This window comes from Panthera tigris, chromosome C2, assembly GCF_018350195.1.
Source record: "Panthera tigris isolate Pti1 chromosome C2, P.tigris_Pti1_mat1.1, whole genome shotgun sequence".
NCBI lineage: Eukaryota > Metazoa > Chordata > Mammalia > Carnivora > Felidae > Panthera > Panthera tigris.
The window spans coordinates 92,991,762-93,012,122 of NC_056668.1; the positions used below are offsets into that span (position 1 = coordinate 92,991,762).

Sequence of the window (20,361 nt, forward strand, 5' to 3'; positions counted from 1 at the left end):
GGTTCCTGTGCTCCTCTTACGCTAGTCGTGCACTTTTCATCTTGAGGGAGTTGAGGCAACTTGGAGACGGAGCTAAATAATTTGAAATTTTAAGAGGCCGTGTTGGAGAAAAAGATGGAAGGTGAGGTGCCTGGCTGGGAGAGGACTCCAGGGGAAAGAAAGAATGCAGATGCCAACCGAGCTTTGCTCAGTAATGTGTAATGTAACTTTTTCCTCTGGCCCCTTGTGAAAGGCTGAGTAAAAGGCTACATCACAAATGCTTTGTAACATTGTGTCTGCTTTGGGGAATGAAAAAATGGTGGAACCCAGCTTCAGAGGTGGGCAAGTCCACAGAGAGGACAGAGGGCGCCCACAGAGTGACATGAGTCACAGTAAAAGTATAAGGAAAAGTGGTTGCTAAGAGACCAAGAGGGAGGAACTAATTTAAAGCAGTAGGTGAAATTCTCCCTTGAGGGTTACGAATTGTATAAATTTGTAACAAACTCACAAAGTACAAAGCAATACACGCTTTAAAGCTGTATTTTTCATTTACCGGGCGCCTGGGTGGCTTAGTCGGTTAAGTGTCTGACTTCAGCTCAGGTCATCATCTCACAGTTTGTGGGTTCGAGCCCGAGCCTGGCGTCTGGGCTCTGTGCTGACAGCTCAGAGCCTGGAGCCTGCTTCGGATTCTATGTCTCTCTCTCTCTCTCTGCCCTTCCCCTGCTCACACCCTGTCTCTCAAAATTGAATAAATGTTAAAAAAAAAAAAAAAAAAAAAAAAAAAAAGCTATATCTGCATTTAGTACTCTTAAATATATTAATTAAGAACGATTAGAATTCAGTCATTTGGCCTTTAGAACCTGAAAGGTCTATAGCTCCAAGTGCTGATGTGTTCGTGCAGCTCCATTTCTGCTTCCCTGCACTCACCGATAGGTGGTTTCTGGAAGGAGGTCTTTTATAACATGGGTGGTGGTATTGCCCACGGTGATGCTAGTGTCTCCAAGGTCAATATTGTAAGCGAGGATTTCAGATCCATTATTGCACGGCTCTTCCCAGTTCAGTACAAGGCACACAAAAGGTGAATCAGGGTAGGCATTGAGGGTCTCCTCCTCCAGAACACAGAGAGTGGAGACAGGGTCAGGGGCAGATGCTGGTGTCTGGCAAAGGACAAGCTCACTATACGGTCCTGCTCCAGCTTGATTGACAGCCTAAAAAGACAACAGCAAGACAAAGTCCACATTACCCCACCGTAAATTCTGAAGCCTCCGTGTTAGGCGCTGTTACAGAAATCTGACGTAATACACAATTTACTTCCAGAAACACAGGTAGAAAGAAATCTCAGAAAACGTTCGCTTCAATGACCACTTTCCAAAAAACCGCCAATGACACCTTCTCTGTTAATAAAGCAGAAGATAATATCACCATCGTCACCTTTTATAAAACATAACTTTAAAACAACACTTTGTATTTGCCTGGCCCACTTCAGGCTATATATGGTCCTGTGGCATCCTCACAGTTACTGTGGGGTAGACACTAAATGGCAAGTCTTCTTCTAGTCTTTTCCATGTGCACGAGTAACTCCTATCCATGGCCACTCTGACTCTATCACCTCCTAGTCTCCCCCTCACTTACTCTGCTCCAGCCACACTGGCTTCCTTGCTGTTCCACGGGGACACCAAGTCTGCCCCCACCTCAGGGCCTTCGCAAATTGCTGCCCCTCCTGTCCTGGAACCTTCTTCCCTAGACATCTGCACAGCTTGCTCAAGCATCTTCACGTCTTCTCTCAAGTGCTGCCTTACAGTGAGCCCTCTCTGGACACCATGTTTAAATCTGCGGTCACCCTACCCCACCCTCACCCCCTGTGATCCTCATTTCCTATTTCCCTTCTTTATTTTTCATCACCACGTTTATCACCACCACGAGAATGTAAGTTGCATAAAGGTAAAGTTGTCTGTTTGGCTCACTGTTGCATCCCCCAACAGCTAGAACAGTGTCTGATACACAGTATGTGCTCAATAAATGTTGTTAAACTTGTATTTTTTTCCCTTTAAAAACATTTAGCAGCCTCCTTACAAAAGCAAATGCACTCTAAACTCTAGTTCTCATTTAATTCATAGGAGAGTTTAGAAAGACAAATTAGAGAACTAAACAAAAGTAGTCTGAGCTCTTAAAGGTTCAAAACAAAAGTGACAACACTTAGGTACTACTGTTAATCTCAAAGAAGTTCAGAGCATACATTTGCTAACAAACCACTTGTGAAACTCTACTGTAATATTTTCTCATATCTACTTCTATTTCATGACAATACTCCAACTCTCTTTCTTGGTAAAATTTTAATGTCATGATTTACTTTAAGAATATATATAGAGATTTCATTCTTTAAGACAAATTTATCACAGGGGCGGAAAAATAAGACATCATGAAGCTCCATGTTCATATCAACCATGTACCAGAAGGAAAACACACGGTTTTTAGAGTTGCAGCTTAGTTCAAGTCTTGATTCCATTATTTACTAACTGTGCAGTTAGTAGGCATACACATATGTATGTACGTTGTGTGATCTTAGGCAAATTAGGATCTTCTGAGCCTGTTTCCTGAGATGTAAAATGGAGACAGCAACACCTAATTCATAGGATCATTGTAAAGATTAAATTGGTCAACATGAAAAATCCTGGCTGTTAGCCAGTGCATCCCTTCTGGGGAAGGCCAGAACAAAAGAGCATTTTCTTTTCTGTTAAAAAAACAAAACAAACAACTTTCCTTAAATTTTGAACTAATTTTAGATTTACAGAAACGTTGTAAAAATAGTACAAAGAAACATGTGTACATCTCTCACCTTTCATTCCTTAATGTTAACACCTTATACAACTAGAGATCAAAACCACAAAATTAATATTGATATAATACTATTAACTACATACAGATCTGATTCAAACCTTACTAGTTTCTCCAGCAATGTTCTTTTTCTATTCCAGGATCCCACTCTGGATCCCATATTCTTTTACTACCTTCATTTCATAAGAAATGTTTTCTTGATTTATGCTACTTATTATGACCAGTTTTCAAAAAAAAAAAAAATACAAATAATTTGGAAGATCTCTCTCTCTGTCTCTATTTATTTATTTGGGAGCAGGAGAGAGGGAGAGAGGGAGAGAGGGAGAGAGGGAGAGAGGGAGAGAGGGAGAGAGGGAGAGAGGGAGAGAGGGAGAGAGGGAGAGAGGGGGAGAGGGGGAGAGGGGGAGAGAGGGAGAGAGGGAGAGAGGGAGAGAGGGGGAGAGGGATAGAGGGGGAGAGAGAGAGAGAGAGAGAGAGAGAGAGAGCGAGCTCCCCAGGCTTGATCTTGTAAACCCTGAGATCATGACCTGAGCTGAAATCAAGAGTTGGGACACTGAACTGAAGAAGCCACCCAGGAGCCCCTCAGAAGAATCTTTTAATAAAATAAATAAAAGCATGCCTCTAATATATAGTATGTCTCATGTGAACAGTACTATTTTGGTACTTGTTAATTAAAATACCCTTAAGGAAGCATATCAAAGTGCAAAAATTCTTGAGCAAAACAAGAAATGTTTTACCCAATTTTTATAAAACACAATGTAAGTATTAAAATGATTTAATTTTAAGATGCCAAATATTCAAAAAACTATTTGTCTGACTTTGCAGTGTGTTAAGTACAATTAATTTATGAAAATAATTCATATTTGGTCTACAGGTGTCAAGTAAGTCAATTTAGGTTGAGGAGATCCCTTTCCTGACAAGACGGTACTTCTTTTGCATAGTGATGGTGGTCTGAAAAGAAATACCCCCTTCACAGGGTCTGATTCATTTTATGACAAACAAGTATGGACATCTGAAAATATTTTCTACTCCTCACTTTCAAACCAGGGAGGCAAGATTCTTATGCAGGCTCTATTCCTACTCTACTCAATGTATGTTTTAAAATGCCATTTGGGGGAGTCAGTGCTAAGTGACAGCATATACCCTGAAGGGGAAAAAAGAACATTTTAAAGAGAGACCCAAAACTCAAAAAGCATAGTGAATTTTTTTTTCCGGTGGTGGCAGACAGTTCTTTATTTATATCCTGCCTTGTTCCAAAAACAGGAGTGTAGCACATATTTTATAACCTTTTCCCAATGACTCAGCACTGCTATTATAAAGATCAGATAATGTGCCGTGACCCTGAGTCACTGACGAGTTAATTATGTCCCAGGTGCTCCATTCAAGAAGGAAGGAACGTGTATAACAAAAGAGTTTAATCAGAATGTTTATGAAAAAGCAGCCTTCAGAATTTAACAGAGAAGCTTCAGTTGATCTGGAAAATTAATTTATGAAGGCAATATTTTCTCCAAAGAGGTCAGAGACACCGATATATTCTTGGACTTGTAATCAGCAATTTGATTCATGACTTAAATCAGGTGGAAACCTAAATCTGGCATCTCTGCCTTTTTATCTATTTAAATCTAAACATGTGTGAAGACAGAGTTCTCCAAGGTCAAGAACCACATCTGACTAATCTTGGTATCTCTCCTCTTGATCAGCCTGTTCACCCTTTGATTCTGGCACAAAGTGGTGCTCAAACTATGTTACCAAACAAATGGAAAGAAATGGACAAAGAACCCTGTTTTCTAAGGACAATTAAGGCTTTACAACGGGGAAAAAATAATCACTTACCCAAGTCAATAAAAGTAAACTCATGACTACTGTCACTTTTAGGGGTTAGGCTAAGAAGCCAACTGTTCTTCATGTTACTCTATTTGTAACCAGCCTTGTTAATAATGGTCACTGAGAAATGGGAGGTGGATCCTGTCATCTAATGCAGCCTAGTTCAAATCACTCTAATGTTTGTTTCTGGCTCCATTTAACAACTGGCATATATACGTCTCGTGTCTTTTGCCAGTCTTAAGCGTCTTTCCCACTGAAACATGCATCTCAGGGGAATTCAGAGAAGGAACCTTCCCTAAGGAGCTGTGACTGACCCCTCGGCCCTGGATTTGGTCACTTATTCAGTGAGTTCACAGACAGGACACAAGGGTGGAAAAAAGGAGAGTGGCGCAGAATTGGATTTTGTCCTTCTGCTACAGGACCTCCCAGAGCAGCAGGAATCAATTATAAGACCAAAACAATTCAATTTATTTTCATTTAAAAGGACTCTTCATTCCATATCATCCGTCTTGATAGTCTCCATCACAAGCCTTTGGGTCAGTGCCCCAGAGTCCTTCATGGAACACCTGGGTCTATGAGTAACATCGGAGTCATGTCAACCTACCTGTAGTCTACAGCAATATTGTGCAGCGGGCAACAGGTCCCTTATCTCAAAGCCGGTATCTGTCCCGTGATAAATGAGTTCTAAGGATTCTTCATCTTCTCCCCATTCCAACCTGTACTCTGAGATGTCGGCACCAGAGCTTTCTGGACTCTGGAAAGCAGAGGTTTAAGTAGTTAATTTCACCGAGAAGGAAAATCCCATGATGTTTGTGCTCAACTAACTAAACTTAGGGAAACAGAGCAACACGCCCCTGGGTATTTCAAATACATGGAAGAGAAAGGCATGAAAGAGGTACTCGATTTCCTCTCAGTTCTAACCAGTGGTAAAATTTCCACAACTCCAGGCGATAGAAGCAAGCGCCAAGAGAGATTAATGTGTAAAATCACCTACATGTGAATTATAGCTTTGTAGGTTCCTCGTGACTTGCATTTGGGGGCAGATAAAGTACAAGAAACAGAAATCGATGCAGAACACGTGCCTGACTTACCTCCCAACTCACTAGGACACATCCATCAGTCGTAAAAGAAATACAAGGTGCTTTGCACTGTCCAGGAGGCCCTGCAGCAGTGGTAATTTCTGAGACATCAGAATAGGGGCCATACTGAAAGGGAAGAACACACACATGCCTGTATGTATAGTGTGAACACACACGTGTGTGTTCACACACAAGCTTATAACCAAACAAGGGCTAGACAGACTAACACCATCATCAGTACAACTGGTTAAAACATATTGCCTAAAGGTTTTCACTTTCAACTGAATGTGCATAAGGTTTCTTCCTACATACACTCTCTGAGGGGTAGGTGTCTATTATGTATGTATTATTTCTTTTTATTCAAAAGGATCAGAAAGTTGGTTTACCAAACATTTCCCCTTTACGGTGCCATCAGAAACAAAACCATGCTGATTTTTGACACAACATGGCATTCTGTTTCAACATGTCTCCCAGGACAGCAAAGAAAACGAAGTCAAAGATAACTAAGTCAGATGTACACTGCAGCTTAATTTTTAGCACACAAAAATTGACTCGAGATTGGTTGTCCAATTCTGTGAGCTGTCAGCACAGAGCCTGATATGGGGCTTGAACTCATGAACCACGAGACTGTGACCTGAGCCAAAATCAGATGCTTAACTGACTGAGCCACCCAGGCGCCCCTGGGTAACTTTCAATGTAACAGGAATAAATTAAGGCTGATGATAATATTTTTAGATGATAAATTAGATGATAAATTAGATAAATTAGATGATAAAAAATTTCTTCTTTGACAGAAAGTAAAACTCGGAGCATCAGAGTGGCATATTTATCCTTGTTATGGCAGAGATGCCCTGCACAGCTGACAGGGAAGAGAGCAAAACACCAGTAAAACATTTTCTGCAGCATCTGTGGTCATCACCTGCCACTGCTTTTTAATTATGTAAGCTCAGGTGCATCAGCTTTCTTATCTTCTCATCAAAACATTGTTATTGGTTAGATCCACTCTGGTTGTCGTCTTCTTTTTTTTTTTTAATTTAGATAGTTGTACTGTGTCTGAATTTCTTTCCTAGCTGGTAATTAGAAGGAATCCAGCTCCTGCTAAAGGTTTGAGATGCTACTTCAGACCAAGTGTTTTCACGGTGTGGCTAACAGGAAATAGACTGGAGACCCACACATGTTCCTCTGCCAGGCTTGCACAGGGCTACCGAGAATGAGAGAAAATCACCAACTTCATGCTGCTCTCAATTGTGCTTTCTTATTTTTAAAAATCCTATCAATTAATTATATCTACTTATTTACATGGAACCCATCTGTACAAATCACGAGTATACCTGGCAGTGGGGAGGGGTATAGAAGCAGCCTGCACCAGAAAGGCAGTTTCTGGTTACCTTGTTCTCATCATGAATCCCACCCCCCAAACCCACATTACTCTGCGATTTAAAATAGGGGTGTAATCTAGGGGCTCAGTCAGTTGAGTGTTTGACTTCAGCTCAGGTCATGATCTCGTGGTTTACAGGCTCAAGCCCCACATCGGGCTCTGTGCTGGCAGCTTGGAGCCTGGAGCCTGGAGCCTGCTTTGTGGGTTCTGTTTCCCTTTCTGACCCTCCCCTGATCGTGGGGTCTCTGTCTCTCTCTCTCTCTCAAAAATAAATAAAATATTAAAAATAAAATAAATACAATATAGGTGTAATCTAGACACAGACTTCTAATCTATGATGGGCTGAGAAGAGTTCTCCGGTCTTCATTTGAAACAAAACAAAAACAAGAAGCTGGCCTCCCTGGCCTCTACCCCACTCCAGTTCTAAAAACTGACCTGAGATATTGCTGCGTATAGAAGGGCAAGGCTTCTATAGCTGGGTAAGAAGGAAATTATTTTGAAAACAACCCAAAATAGCTAAAGGGTGATGTTCTTTCTCATTAACCTTGAACTCTTTCTTAACAGAATGACTTGACAGAAATTTCTAATGCTGGGTCAATATGAAGTCACAACAATGTATCAATTCAGAAATGAGATTCACATACCCTTCTTTAATGGCTACCAAGGCTGGATAGATACTGCTGAGGAATTTCGGGGGGAGGATACGGAAGTGTCAGCACCTTGGTATTCTGGTTATGGTGCACAAGCCTGTACTCACCCCTCCGTCATTCAGAGCCCTCACCCGGAAACGATACACAGTTCCGGGGAGCAGGTTGCCCACGGTGCACTCGAGCTCTGGCCCATGGTACACCTCCGAAGCCACATCCTCGGGTTCCGTCATCTCCACACTGTACTCCGAGACCTCACAGCCACTTTCTGAGGCAGGAACGTCTGGGAATGGAGAACGCTTTTCATCTTAGAACATTTTTATGCTTCCAGTTGAGCAGCTCACACCTGGTTTCCCACAAGGTTTGTAACACATCGTGTGGGGGCGGCTCGTCCTCAGTATCTCTCCTACAAAAAGGAACCCTCCCCTCCCCCCAAAAGAAAAGCGATACGGAAGAAAAAGCTTCTGAAGGATGTTATCCGTACTTTTCAAACTACATCTAAGTACATTCAATTACTTCAACAAAATAATTTGGAAACAGCAGAACCGCTTGGCAAATGTCTACATTGTAAGACAAGGAAGAAACAGAGGGGAGAAAATCTTCTAACTTAAAACCAAAGGCCACATTAAATCAAGATAAATGACCCAAGGTTGGCACAATATTTTATGACGCTGCACACACGAGTGGTGGCAAAAAAACAGTCTGATGGAGTTCTGCAGGTTTGTATTGGCGAGTTTACATGCTGCAAACTGCTGTCACAACAGGAAATGCTTGTACAGCTCGAATCCATACCGCAAAGTGCCAGGGCCCACATGTGACAAAAGACGAGGAGAATCAGAGGTTACCTTACGAGCCACTTCTCGCTTTAATCTCTACATTGCACGCCACTTCGCTTTTGTGAATAGAGTTGAAAAACTCCTGGGAAAGACTGGCTGCTGTGCAAGATTTTCTAGGCAAGTGTCCTCCGAAGGACAGAGAATGCCCAGTGAGCGTAGCTCCCTCAGGATGAGCGACGGCGTGCCGCAGAACACAAACCCAAGCCAACACACATCAGACAGACAGCGGACATTTTCAACACGAAGGACTACGGTCGTTAGCAGACTGCCAACTTAATCACAAAGCATGAAATCTGCAATTCCACCTCCAGTTGTCCCAACCGCCAATGTCAACGTGAAGATTTGTTCACTCACCCCACTCTAAGTGGACTTCTTTGTGCTTTGGTCTACCCAAAACCCTCGGTGGTCGACACTGACCTGGTGCAATGCTTAGTGTGCGAGCAGGGAGACTTTCAGAGCACTGCAGGAGAAACACCGGAGAGAACCATCTCTTAGTTACTGTGAATTCACCAGACCTCTACATCCCAGGCAGATCCTACCCTGTAACTGAACATGCTGCCCAAAGGGGATCACATGGTGAATGTGCACACTTGATTTCTGTGCAGAAGGGTCTTCTCTCGTGTGCGTGTCAGGTGTGAACATACACTGCATGTGGCACTGGTAAAAATGCTTATTTATGAAGTCAGATTCGTAGCCACGGGTTGTGTATTCTAAGCACACAACTGCTTTCCTTTAAGCCAAAATTAGAGAGATCTGTCGTGAGGACAGAAGAGAACACAAAACAACAGCTGGATGACATTTTTAAATGGTGCTATAAACGGTGAAACCATCCACATACGGGGGCAGAAGAGCAAATAAATTCAGAATTAATCAACTGAGTCTGACATTAACCGGCAGGTTCTTTTAATGCTAAAATAAGCGGGCCTCCTTTTAGGAGCTGATTGTGCAAGGCTGGGGATGTGGAAGTCGACTGTCTGCAAGAGGAGAAAACAAGGTGCAACTCTGCAGCTTGGCCAGACTGCTCCCTTCTCCCCGAGAAGAAGTGCTGCAGGGGAGAGGTATCCTAGACATCCAAGCAGCACCACGTCTGTGCCACGCCTCACACAGGAGGTGCCTGCTGACCCTCTGGGGCTTGGATGTGGGGACAGCCCACCCAGGGAAGCACTACAGAGAGCTCTGGTGCTGGACGGTGGTCTAACTGGACCTTCTTTTCACAGTCTGTCTATGTGGGTAGCCTATACATCACGGCACTGCTATCCTTGCGGGAGGAAGAAAAACACAGGACACCAGTGGAGGTGTGCTGACTGCTGACTGCAAAGCCAGGCACCCTAACGGCAAGTCTTCTTGTGAAACATAAACCCAGCACAGAGCTATAAGCTACCGTCTCTCACTATTAATGGTTTCAAACCATGATGTGAAACATCCCTACGATGAAAATGGCTTTTTACCATCTTGCCTTTCATTCATTTCTGAATGCGTGTTACAGCCAGTTAGTATCTGATCTCTAGAGCACTCCCTGTGTATTTCTGAGGTTATTTTAAGCCTATGAGAACCCTGTGTGGTCGAAACCAAGGCTCCTGACATGTTAGCCGATCTCAGGTCAAGTAAAGAGTGGAGAGCAAGGGATATGCTGCTGTCTACAGGTGTGTAAGTTGGGCACTGCACAACTGCAATGGTGTCACTCAGCTCAGTCGTCATAGATTTGTGTGGTTTTTCCAGCAGATGGCAGTAAAGCACCTTGGGGAAGGCACATCTCCTGTTCTCACAAAACTGCTAGGTTTGGTAACAGCAGAGCTGTGCAGGAGGTCACGTCTTTTTGACCCTGAATTCTATGCTTTTCTAGCACTGCAATAACTCAGGTTCTTCTTATTTAGCAAGACGAATTCCGGACAACACTCAATTTTCAACCGTCACCTGGGATCATGCCAAAGTCTTCCCAGAAATAACTAAGTGACAAACGCGCCTTGACAATTCCACAGTTTAGCTGAGAATCACCCGGGCCTATCTTTCATGTCCTCCAAAAACGCAACTGGAAAAAACTCTTGTTTTCATTTCCTGATGTGACCCTGTGGCAGGCTGTGCTGTGATGATGCATTCTAAGAGAGTAATTGCCTTGTGATGTTACAGAGTGGTTGTCTGAACCCGACCCAAGAGGTTTTACTTTCACGCCACGGCAAAACCGACCTGACTGTGTCCACCGGTGCTGATGCAGCATGCTCGGAGTTTGTACAAAGTGCCTGGTTTCAAGTGGGTGAAAGTGTATTCTGTAGCTGATCCGCTGTATGCCACCTCCCACTGGCTCGCTGTAAAACAAGACTTGTGTGTGAGTTTGTGCTTCTTGCAAACGCGGAACAGTAGCAGCCATTCCTGAGAGGAACAAGCTCTAAGCGGTTTCCATGAAAACCAGCATCTCCTATTTTTTTTTTTTTTCTTTTCTTAAATAGCCAAGGGCCCTCTCTCCCTTCCCTTCCCAAAGTTAAATATTTAAAATGACACGGAGTCATTTTTCATACTTAGTACTGCAGGCTAGAGTACTTAATACCACCATTATTATATTTGCTATGAGGTTCGGATGCTGGAAACCACAGAAACCCGTCGTTGGCATGGGGGGTGGGGGGGCGGAGACAGAGCACGGGGTCAAGCGAGCTGTGGGATGGTTGTGGTGAGAGAAGGCCTTGGGGGGCCAGCTGGGTAGGGGAAGGCTGCCCAGCCAGGAGGCTCCTGGTCAGTCTGGGACATGCTCAAGAGTCCCTCCTGCTCTCACGTGCTGGAGGGCACAGGGGGTGAAATCTCCCCGTCATGCACAGAGTCCTTCGGGGAAAAAGCCTGCTGTCTTCACAGAGCTCACGTAAGAGACAAAAATGGCGGGGAGGGTGACGAATTAAAGATGAAGCACTCAGGTGACCTAGTTATCTGGCCACTTCTCGGGACTAAAGAAAGTAAGCAGGGCCACTGCAGCAGTCTGACTGCCCGGTAAGGCTGACGCCACCAGGGACAAATCATCGGGGGCCGCTTCCCCCGGCCGCCTGCCTCGCAAATCTGGGCTGCTGCAGGCTTCCCTCCTCTGTGTTGCTCTCCTTACAGAGCCACACGTCTGGGGGACTATTTCACCAAGGCCTTCTCTCCATGAAGTTGTTTCCAGGAAAATATTTTTCCCCATTACCCAAGACACTTTACTAAAGTAAGTTTCCCTCGGCCACTTATTAGGACAGATTTACAATGAAGTCACAGGCACCAGGGCTGTGGGGGCTGTGGGTGGATACTAAAAAGCGTTATTAGGACATCGCTGGCTAGAAACCTGGGAAGAGGCACATGGGAACAGGGATGACTGACAAGATTCAATTAATCACCCACTTTATGTGCTGGCAAAGCTGTTAACTTTCAGTAGAGAACGGCGTCTAGTTTGATTTGATATCATCAGTGGTCAAGAGAGTCACGAAAATGGAAAACATGCTTTCACAAGGAGCCACGGCAGACACCTGCCTTCTCTCTTCGGTAGCTTTTTTTAACGTAAAAAACTAAATCAAATTTTTAGCCCAGAAGAGGACTTTATGATGAGAACAGCTGTGCCCACCTCAAAGCATTCTTACGTTCTTAGTTCAAAATAGAAGTGGACCGGCTCTAAAACCCGAGCTCCAGGTGGTCACCACAAGCAGAGGGTAAAAGAGCAGCACACGCCTGCCCGGCTTGTTCGCAAAAGTCACTGTTATGGATGGTTACGGGGATTATCAGAATGGTGAGATACGTCATTTTAAAAGTTCTGACGGCTTGGGGCGCCTGGGTGGCTCAGTCGGTTAAGCATCCAACTTCGGCTCAGGTCACGATCTCATGGTTCATGGGTTTGAGCCCCACGTCGGGCTCTGTGCTGACAGCTCAGAGCCTGGAGCCTGTTTCAGATTCTGTGTTTCCCTCTCTCTCTGACCCTCCCCCGTTCATACTCTCTCTCTGTCTCAAAAATAAATAAATGTTAAAAAAAAAATTAAAAAAAATAAAAGTTCTGACGGCTATATTTTTTTTCTATTAAAGCCTAATGAGTTTTATTAGAAAAAAAAGATCGAGTATTTTTAAAGGCACTTCTTAAGGAATCTGATCTTTAACACTGTACTACTTTAACCCACATAGTGCACAAGTGATGACAGTCTGACTCAGATGTCACAAAGATGGAAAGACATTTGCTAAACTTGTCAGGAAAGTGGGACTGTGACGCTGTCACTCTCTCCCGATAATACGATGTTTTGTTTGCCATCGCTGTATGTGGGAACTTGTCGATTACCAAAATCGTCTGCTCTCTCCACCTTATCCTTCCTGCTGATTGCTTCTGCCACTCCCTCTGCTCGTAAGAATTTTCAGCGAACGTGTGCCAAGACAGGGGATGAAAATTTAATTATTCGATTAATTAGGACCTCTGGCTTAAAGAAAGGACACGGAACATTTAAAAACATGATAAAAATGTACATTTCAAGCATACTCTGATCCTTGATGCTGTGTGTAAAAGAGAAAACTGTAAATATGTGATTACGGTCTATCTGTTGTAATGGCACTACCGGTAGAATTGATGGCTTCCCGCTATTACCATAAAGATGTTTTAGGATGTTAGAAAGTAGAGGTTGGTACTGGATTTGAGGAAAACAATTTCCTAAAACTTCACCTTCAGAATTTCCATCAGTAATCTCCAGCAAGTACTTGAGTATTTCTGAACCACCATTATCCTTGGGAGGATCTGGAGAGTAAGCAAATGCCTTATTAGTTATGAAAGGGCATAGATTTTTATTAACAAATATCATTAGAAGACAGAAAACATGTCACATTATACTCCTTAATTCTGAATTTAAGCAAAAGGTATAATAATTACTGTATTACTCTTGAAAAACAAAAGAAACAAACAAAACCACCAAGAAGCCCTGAGTGCTATCAGATTATTCGAATTTTTAGGTCTAGAAACGTCAGAGTTATTTAACAAAACATGAGCAAAACTCAAACTATGAATTAATTTTTCTAGGAATTAAGTTAATAAATCGACTTTGAGAATTCTGAAGCCTGCTCTTTAACATTCAATAATTTTTATATAAGATGAAATATGTAACTCTTTTATTATTTATTTTATTCTTTACCTCACTTAGATTACCAGTGACCGGATTCTTTTGAGATGGAGAGGGAAGGAAAGAGAAGTGCAAAATTTACTGATAAAATAAACAAAACATCAACACGTAATAAATATGTTCCATCACGGTTTGCCACTAAGCATACTGTATATCCCAAGGGAATCTGATACGCAACCGAATTTGTGAGTCGAGAACGCACCAGACAGGTGGTCTGAGGAAGGGGTGCTGGCTTATTACCAGAGCCCTGTGGACTGTGGGTATTTACTCAACTGCTAACTCCGTCGGCGAGTTTTCTTTTCTGAGCAGCAAAATACCTTGCATTGTAATTTTGTTAAGACTATGCAGAAGTTCCCTCTACCATCAGTTCTGCCATGTCTCTATTTTAGATACAGACTTAGGAACTTCATGGCCCTTCTTTTGCTTGGTATTTCCATGAACGTATACACATTTCAGTAAGAGATTTAAAACAATAATTACAAAGTTAAATATTACAGCATATAGCTAATGAAAGTAAACATTTACTTTCTAGGATTTTGTGAGGAAAAAGCTTCACGATCCGGCAAGAAAAGCACACCTAGATTTTTACAGTTTCTCTTAATCACATCCATCTTCCAAGGAAATAGATATCCTAATAATTCTGCCTCAAAATTATTAGGTAACTTGAAACAGTTTTATGTCTCAATGGTTGACCTCCAATAACAGTTTAATAACGTTTTGTGTTGGGGCGCTTGGGTGGCTCAGTCAGTTAAGTGTCTGGCTCCTGATCTCGGCTCAGGTCACGATCTCATGGTATATGATTTCCTGCCCCACGTGGGGCTCTGTGCTGACAATGCGGAGCCTGCTTAGGATTCTCCCTCTCCTTCTCTCTCTCTCTGCTCCTCCCTCATTCTTGCTCTCTCTCAAAATAAATAAACTTAAAAAAAAAATGCTCTGTAGGTTTTTTTTTTTAAGACTTTATTTTTATATAATCTCTATATCCAACACAGGGTTTGAATTTACAACCCTGAGATCAAGAGTCACATGCTCTACCGACCAAGCCAGACAGGAGCCTCTTTAACAGTATTTTAAATTCCCTTTATATGACCTGGCTGCCAGGTAAAATCTTATTTTAAGTCTCTTTTTTGGGGTGCCTGGGTGGCTTAGTCGCTTAAGCTTCCGACTTCGGCTCAGGTCATGATCTCACAGTTTCTGAGTTTGGGCCCCTCATCGGGCTCTGTGCTGACAGCTCAGAGCCTGGAGCCTGTTTCAGATTCTGTCTCCCTCTCGATCTCTGCCCCTCCCCCACTCGCACTCTGTCTCTCTCAAAAATAAATAAACATTAAAAAAAAATAAAAAAATAAAAAAATTAAATCCTTTTCTTTTTCCTTTTTCTGTCTTTCAGGAATCTAATACTATTATGACACATTAGTGATAATTATACACATCCCAGCAGTTTTACATATAATTGCAAATCTTTATAACATTCTAAAGGCATTCACTTCATTGAAATAATCCGAGCTGCAGAGGTGAGCCAGAATATCCTTCCACCAGATACCCTCAAACACCATTTAATGAACTTCAACAGGAAAAATTCCTGAAGTGGGGTGCACCCCTGGATGGCTCAGTTGGTTGAACATCTGACTTCGGCTCAGGTCATGATCTCATAGTTCTTGAGTTCGACCTCCATGTTGGGCTTTGGGACAGCCCGGAGCCTGCTTCAGATTCTCTTGCCTCCCTCTGACTCTGCCCCTCCCTCACTCATGGGTGCTCTCTCTCTTTCAAAAATAAATAAACATTTAAAAAAAGAAAAAAGAAAAATTCCTGAAGTTCAAAACTTCTGGTTACACACAAACAACAAAAACGAAAGTTTTCCTAGTTCTTAACTTGAACATTCTGTATGTCAAAATTTACTTAAGATGACATACCTAAAGTTTGAAATTTATTCTCAATATTAATTTTATAAATCCATTTTTCACATTAAATATCACTACCATTGTTAAGGGCAAGTTACTGAAGAATGAATACATATTCAGAGATTACTACATTCAAATCAGCAATGAAAGTATAGGAGGCAAAACAATACAGGAAAAATCGTAAAGTAAAATGCTCGTAAAATGGACAATTCCAGTGGAATTCTCTGGATGTTTCTCATACATATATTCCAAATCTGTAAAATCCCCACAAATAATACCTCTTATTTCTTATTCCGGTTTGTCACCACTGAAATCAGTTTTTAAAAATCTATCAAAAACAAGCAACAGCAATGGTAGCAAAACATACCCCATTTGACACTAAAGCCATGAGATGTAACTGGTCCTTTGATGAGGGGTCTTGTGGGGGGTCCGGGCCTGTCAGGACTCGTCGTACACACCAGCACTTCACTTGGACAACTCTTCCCTTCCACATTAGAAGCAGTCAGCTATAACACCACGGAAAAAAATATGAACATGCTCTAGATGTCATGTATTGAAGAAATGGCAACTTTTTACCAAGGCAAGATCAAGGCATCTGTAAATTCACACAGACAGACATTTCTCCTCTCTCTCAATCTCAAACAACTGATTTACAAGTTATTTCCTTTATGGGGTGCTTATTTTCTGTACAGTTAGCTATTGACAATTACAAGTAAAACACTAAGGTGGGTCGTAGCTAAAGACATTTTTTACCCTTTCAAGAAGACATAAAACCAGTATGTTACCACCTAGTTCTTATTGTTTTGTAGGAAGAAATTGGGGGAGGGGAAAGCAGGTAAAAATAACCTTACTTATTTCAGAGTAGGGCAATGCCACCTTGTGGAGAAATGCTAGCAGTATACCTACCTATGTTCTCATGGCACCAAATAGCAAGCGTTTGTTAAATATCAGAAACTCATTTTCCTCAAATAGTCACACACTTCACTTGGTGATCTAACAACTGTTTACTGAATGACTACTACATGCCAAGCTACATCATTTGGCCTCCAAATCAGAGAAGGAAGGGTGGAATCAAAAGATAAATTTCTCTCTCCAAACCGCACACAGTCCTATCAGAAAACCCAGTGCTGTGCATGGATCAATAAAGGGTGCCATGGCAAAGGATGCTATCTACTGCTTTTCCTCTCTCTCTATTTTCTAAATGTTTATTTTGGAGAGAGAGAGACAGAGCAGGAGGAGGGGCAGAGAGAGAGAGGAAGACACAGAATCCGGAGCAGGCTCCAGGCTCTGAGCTGTCAGCACAGAGCCTGACGTGGGACTTGAACTCATGAACCGCGAGATCATGACCTGAGCCTAAATCGGATGCACTACCAGCTGAGCCACTCAGGTATATCTCTGCTTTTTTTCCTCTCTTATCAGCTGCAAAGCTTTGTTTCTCGTTACAACACAAAGTCCTATGGTCATATTAACAGTGGTTGTTAACCATCAAAGCAAAGCCTAAGTAGGCAGGGAGTGGGTAATGGAAGACAAAAGGAAAGAAATGGGCAGAAGAGCAAAGGAAGAGGAAGAGTGAAAGAGAAATCTAATAAAAAGGAGAAACATCAAAAAGTGGGGGAGAGACAGGTGCACTGAGCATTCAGTTTGGGTGCTCCTGGGTGAGGGCATCTGGCCATGCTGTAATGTAATTTGTTACAGCACACGACAGTAGCTTTCTCTCTCAAAACTAGGGTTTAAAATTAAAGTATGGTGTGCATTTTGTGTCATTTTAAAAATGTAAAGTGCAGGGAACTTAAAAATTTTCTTAACGGACAGAGTCCGTTTGAAATGGTAAATGGGTAAAACATGCAACTGCTTCTTTTTTTAAGCAGTTCAGGTACCAAAATGATTGACTCACCCTGAATTTATACTGTGTGCTTCTTTTGAGATTTTTCACAGTACAGGTTAAATCCTCTCCAGTGTATTTTGGGTGGAAAAGGTTATCCTGCAAAAACAAAGCCAGAAAGAGACATCAGTATCATGAAATCTGGGCATTAAATACTTTTGTGTATGGGATGTTTCTATCGCCTCTTTCCATCACCACCGGCTGCCAGAGGTTTGTCTGGCGGCTACGGCAGAAAGGGGAGCCGGAGTCCACGGTGCTGTGTACCGTGCTCCAGCTTCAAGTAAAAAAAATAATCTTGTTTCATTGTAGGTTCTGCTGGGTCTGTAGAACTTTCTTGTGAGGCTAATAGCAACATGAATGAGAACAATGCTCTCTCTTTGAGAGGATGTAAATTTGCTTTGGAATGGATGCCACCATATGCTTTCCTTACAGAGGAAAGGTTCCTCAATAAGTATTTTCAATAAAGAATTAAGCCACCAAGTAGTACGATGTGACAAAGCAGTGTACATTTTAAAAATACGTATTTAACGTTATTATCAAAAAAGCCTCTTCTTTTGCGGTCTTCGCTGTCCAGCTGCAATGGGCTATGTGATACACAGAGGCTGAGGTTTCTGACCACACAGTGTCCTCTTCTGGCCAAGGAAGAAAGGACACCTGGGATGGGAAAGGCATGATCCTTTTAAGAGGATAAATATCCCACTAAAAGCTGAATGTACTGAATTCATCCAACTGTATTCTCAATCATCCGTCCATCCACTCAATCATTAAATATCACCGAGCACCTTCTACGCATCAGGCTTCCTTCCACGTTCTAGGGGTTCAGCACTGTCCAAGAGCAAAGCCTTGCCCACAAGAAACTTACATGCCAGGTAGACAAAGTGATTAAAAAATGAAACGGATCTAACTATGAAGCATTTTATGCGGTATTAAGTGCTGTGGCCCAAAATATCAAGTTGGGTCAAAAGACCGAGGGGCGGATCTAGTGAGGTGCTACTCTATAGCTGTGCAGGTTAACTAAAGCAGCCACGTGGGGTCTTTAAATTTAAACTAAATACAGTTGAAAATTCAGTTCCTTGGCCCCACAGCCATATTTCAAGAGCTCAATCATCATGTGTGACTAGGCACTACCTTTATTGGATAGCACAAACCACAGAACATTTCCATCACTGTGGAAAGTTCTACTGGATAGTACTGTTATACAAGGCGGCCAGGGGAGGGCTCTCCACAGAAGACGTGTGAGAGAAGAGATCCTCAAGGAAATGAGGGAAAAGAGTCAAAGGTAAGTGGAAGGGCCTTCTAGCTACAGGGCATAGAAACTGCAAAGGCCCTGAGGCTAGGGCTTGCTCTTGCGTTCAAACACACAAGGGCAGAAACAAGGACATTAAAGAAAAATCCTATAGCAAAGAACCTTATAGGCATTGTAAGGGCTCTGAGGTGAAGGCCCAGAGATAGGAAGGGTTCTAGACAGAACATCGACAGTATCTACTCTATTGAACAGATCACTCAGGCTTTGTGTGGAAAACAGACTATAGCATGAGAAGGAGGAGGGTAGGGAAAATACTTAGAGACCACTGCAATTATTCAGGGATGAGACAATGGTGGCTTGCGAAAGGATAGTAGCCTTAGATACTAAGAAATGGCCAGATTTCTGGTTGATTTTTGAAGCAAGATTGAAAAGGATTTGCCGACTGATTATACAGATAGGTTCAAGGACAACTCCGAATTTTCTGGCTTTCCCGAACAAAAGGACAGGAATGTCACTGAGACAGGGATGACTGTGGGAAGGACAGGTTGCTGCCGGTGATGGTAGTGGTAGGTATTGAGACTTTGGTTTTGAACCAAACGTAATTTGAACATAGTTTGATGGTGTCCTGTTACGTTAACGACAACGTGACTTACACAAAACACACGCAAGGGTACAAAATCTACAAAGCTTACGTTTTCATCCTCCTGGATTTCCAAGGTGTAGGTGACCACTTCCTCAGGTGAACAACCTTCTGGTTTATTCCACTGCAACGTGACCCATGTGACTCCAGCTCGAACAAGTCTTGGTGCAGAGGGCATCTGAGGGATGTTTCCTAACGTGTAACATACCACCTCTTGGCTATAACCACTACAGAGAGAGAAACCCGGTAAGACGCACATTTAGGAACATGTGAGGAGTCTTGGCATTTAAAAAAAAAATTTTTTTTTTAAGTTTATTTATTTTTGAGAGAAAGAGAGACAGAGGGCTAGCAGGGGAGGGGAAGAGAGAGAGGGAGACACAGAATCCGAAGCAGGCTGCAGGCTCTGAGCCGTCAGCACAGAGCCCAATGCGGGGCTCGAACTCAGGAGCTGTGAGATCACGACCTGAGCCAAAGTCGGACGCTCAACCGACTGAGCCACCCAGGTGCTCCAGGAATCTTGGCATTTTAAAAGAGGAAGGATGAGCCTACCTACTGCCCGACTTGCTTGGGTTGGAAAGGCCGGGGCATGACAGATTCAGCAAACAAAGGAAGGCAAGTATCCTTTATGTGATATCCCCTACCCCAACTCTCGGTCTGCCTGATTCCCCACTTCACTCTGCTACTAAAAAAAGCACACCACATCACAGGACAATATATTTAAGAATTGATTTCCCTGAAAGCACCCAGCAGAAAGCACAACACTGTGCAGTGTTACTAAGCTATGACCCACAGCTACCAAGGAACCTTCAAATCAGTGTGAGCACAGAGAATTGTCTGCTGATGAAATACATGTTTTACAAATACAGACGGGGCTATTTTTTGAAAGTTTGTGGGTGCTTCCAATTCACTTACAAACTCTTGAAGCCTTTATCATTATGACTTTTTCAACTAGTAGACTCTAAAAATGCAACAGCTATCACGGGTGGGGAGAGAGGGCTGTAAAACCTTGTGATGTTCTTGA

The 20,361-nt window shown here is 42.6% G+C and overlaps 1 protein-coding gene across 10 annotated transcripts in view; it reads right to left on the minus strand.

Moving 5' to 3' along the window:
* The window catches only part of FNDC3B (fibronectin type III domain containing 3B), a 434,559-nt gene that overhangs the window by 70,949 nt on the left and 343,249 nt on the right, over nt 1–20,361 (minus strand). For all 10 annotated transcript variants that reach the window (XR_006222068.1, XM_042998607.1, XM_042998606.1 and 7 more), the window contains 10 exons: nt 19,393–19,567; nt 17,467–17,553; nt 15,940–16,078; nt 13,227–13,298; nt 10,763–10,881; nt 8,933–9,038; nt 7,853–8,025; nt 5,730–5,843; nt 5,243–5,392; nt 907–1,187 (listed from right to left, as the gene is read on the minus strand). Coding sequence is in view for 9 of the 10 variants with exons in the window: in XM_042998607.1 (XP_042854541.1) it covers nt 907–1,187; nt 5,243–5,392; nt 5,730–5,843; nt 7,853–8,025; nt 8,933–9,038; nt 10,763–10,881; nt 13,227–13,298; nt 15,940–16,078; nt 17,467–17,553; nt 19,393–19,567 (1,416 nt within the window). In the remaining variant the exon portion in view is untranslated. The remainder of the gene's footprint in view (nt 1–906; nt 1,188–5,242; nt 5,393–5,729; nt 5,844–7,852; nt 8,026–8,932; nt 9,039–10,762; nt 10,882–13,226; nt 13,299–15,939; nt 16,079–17,466; nt 17,554–19,392; nt 19,568–20,361) is intronic.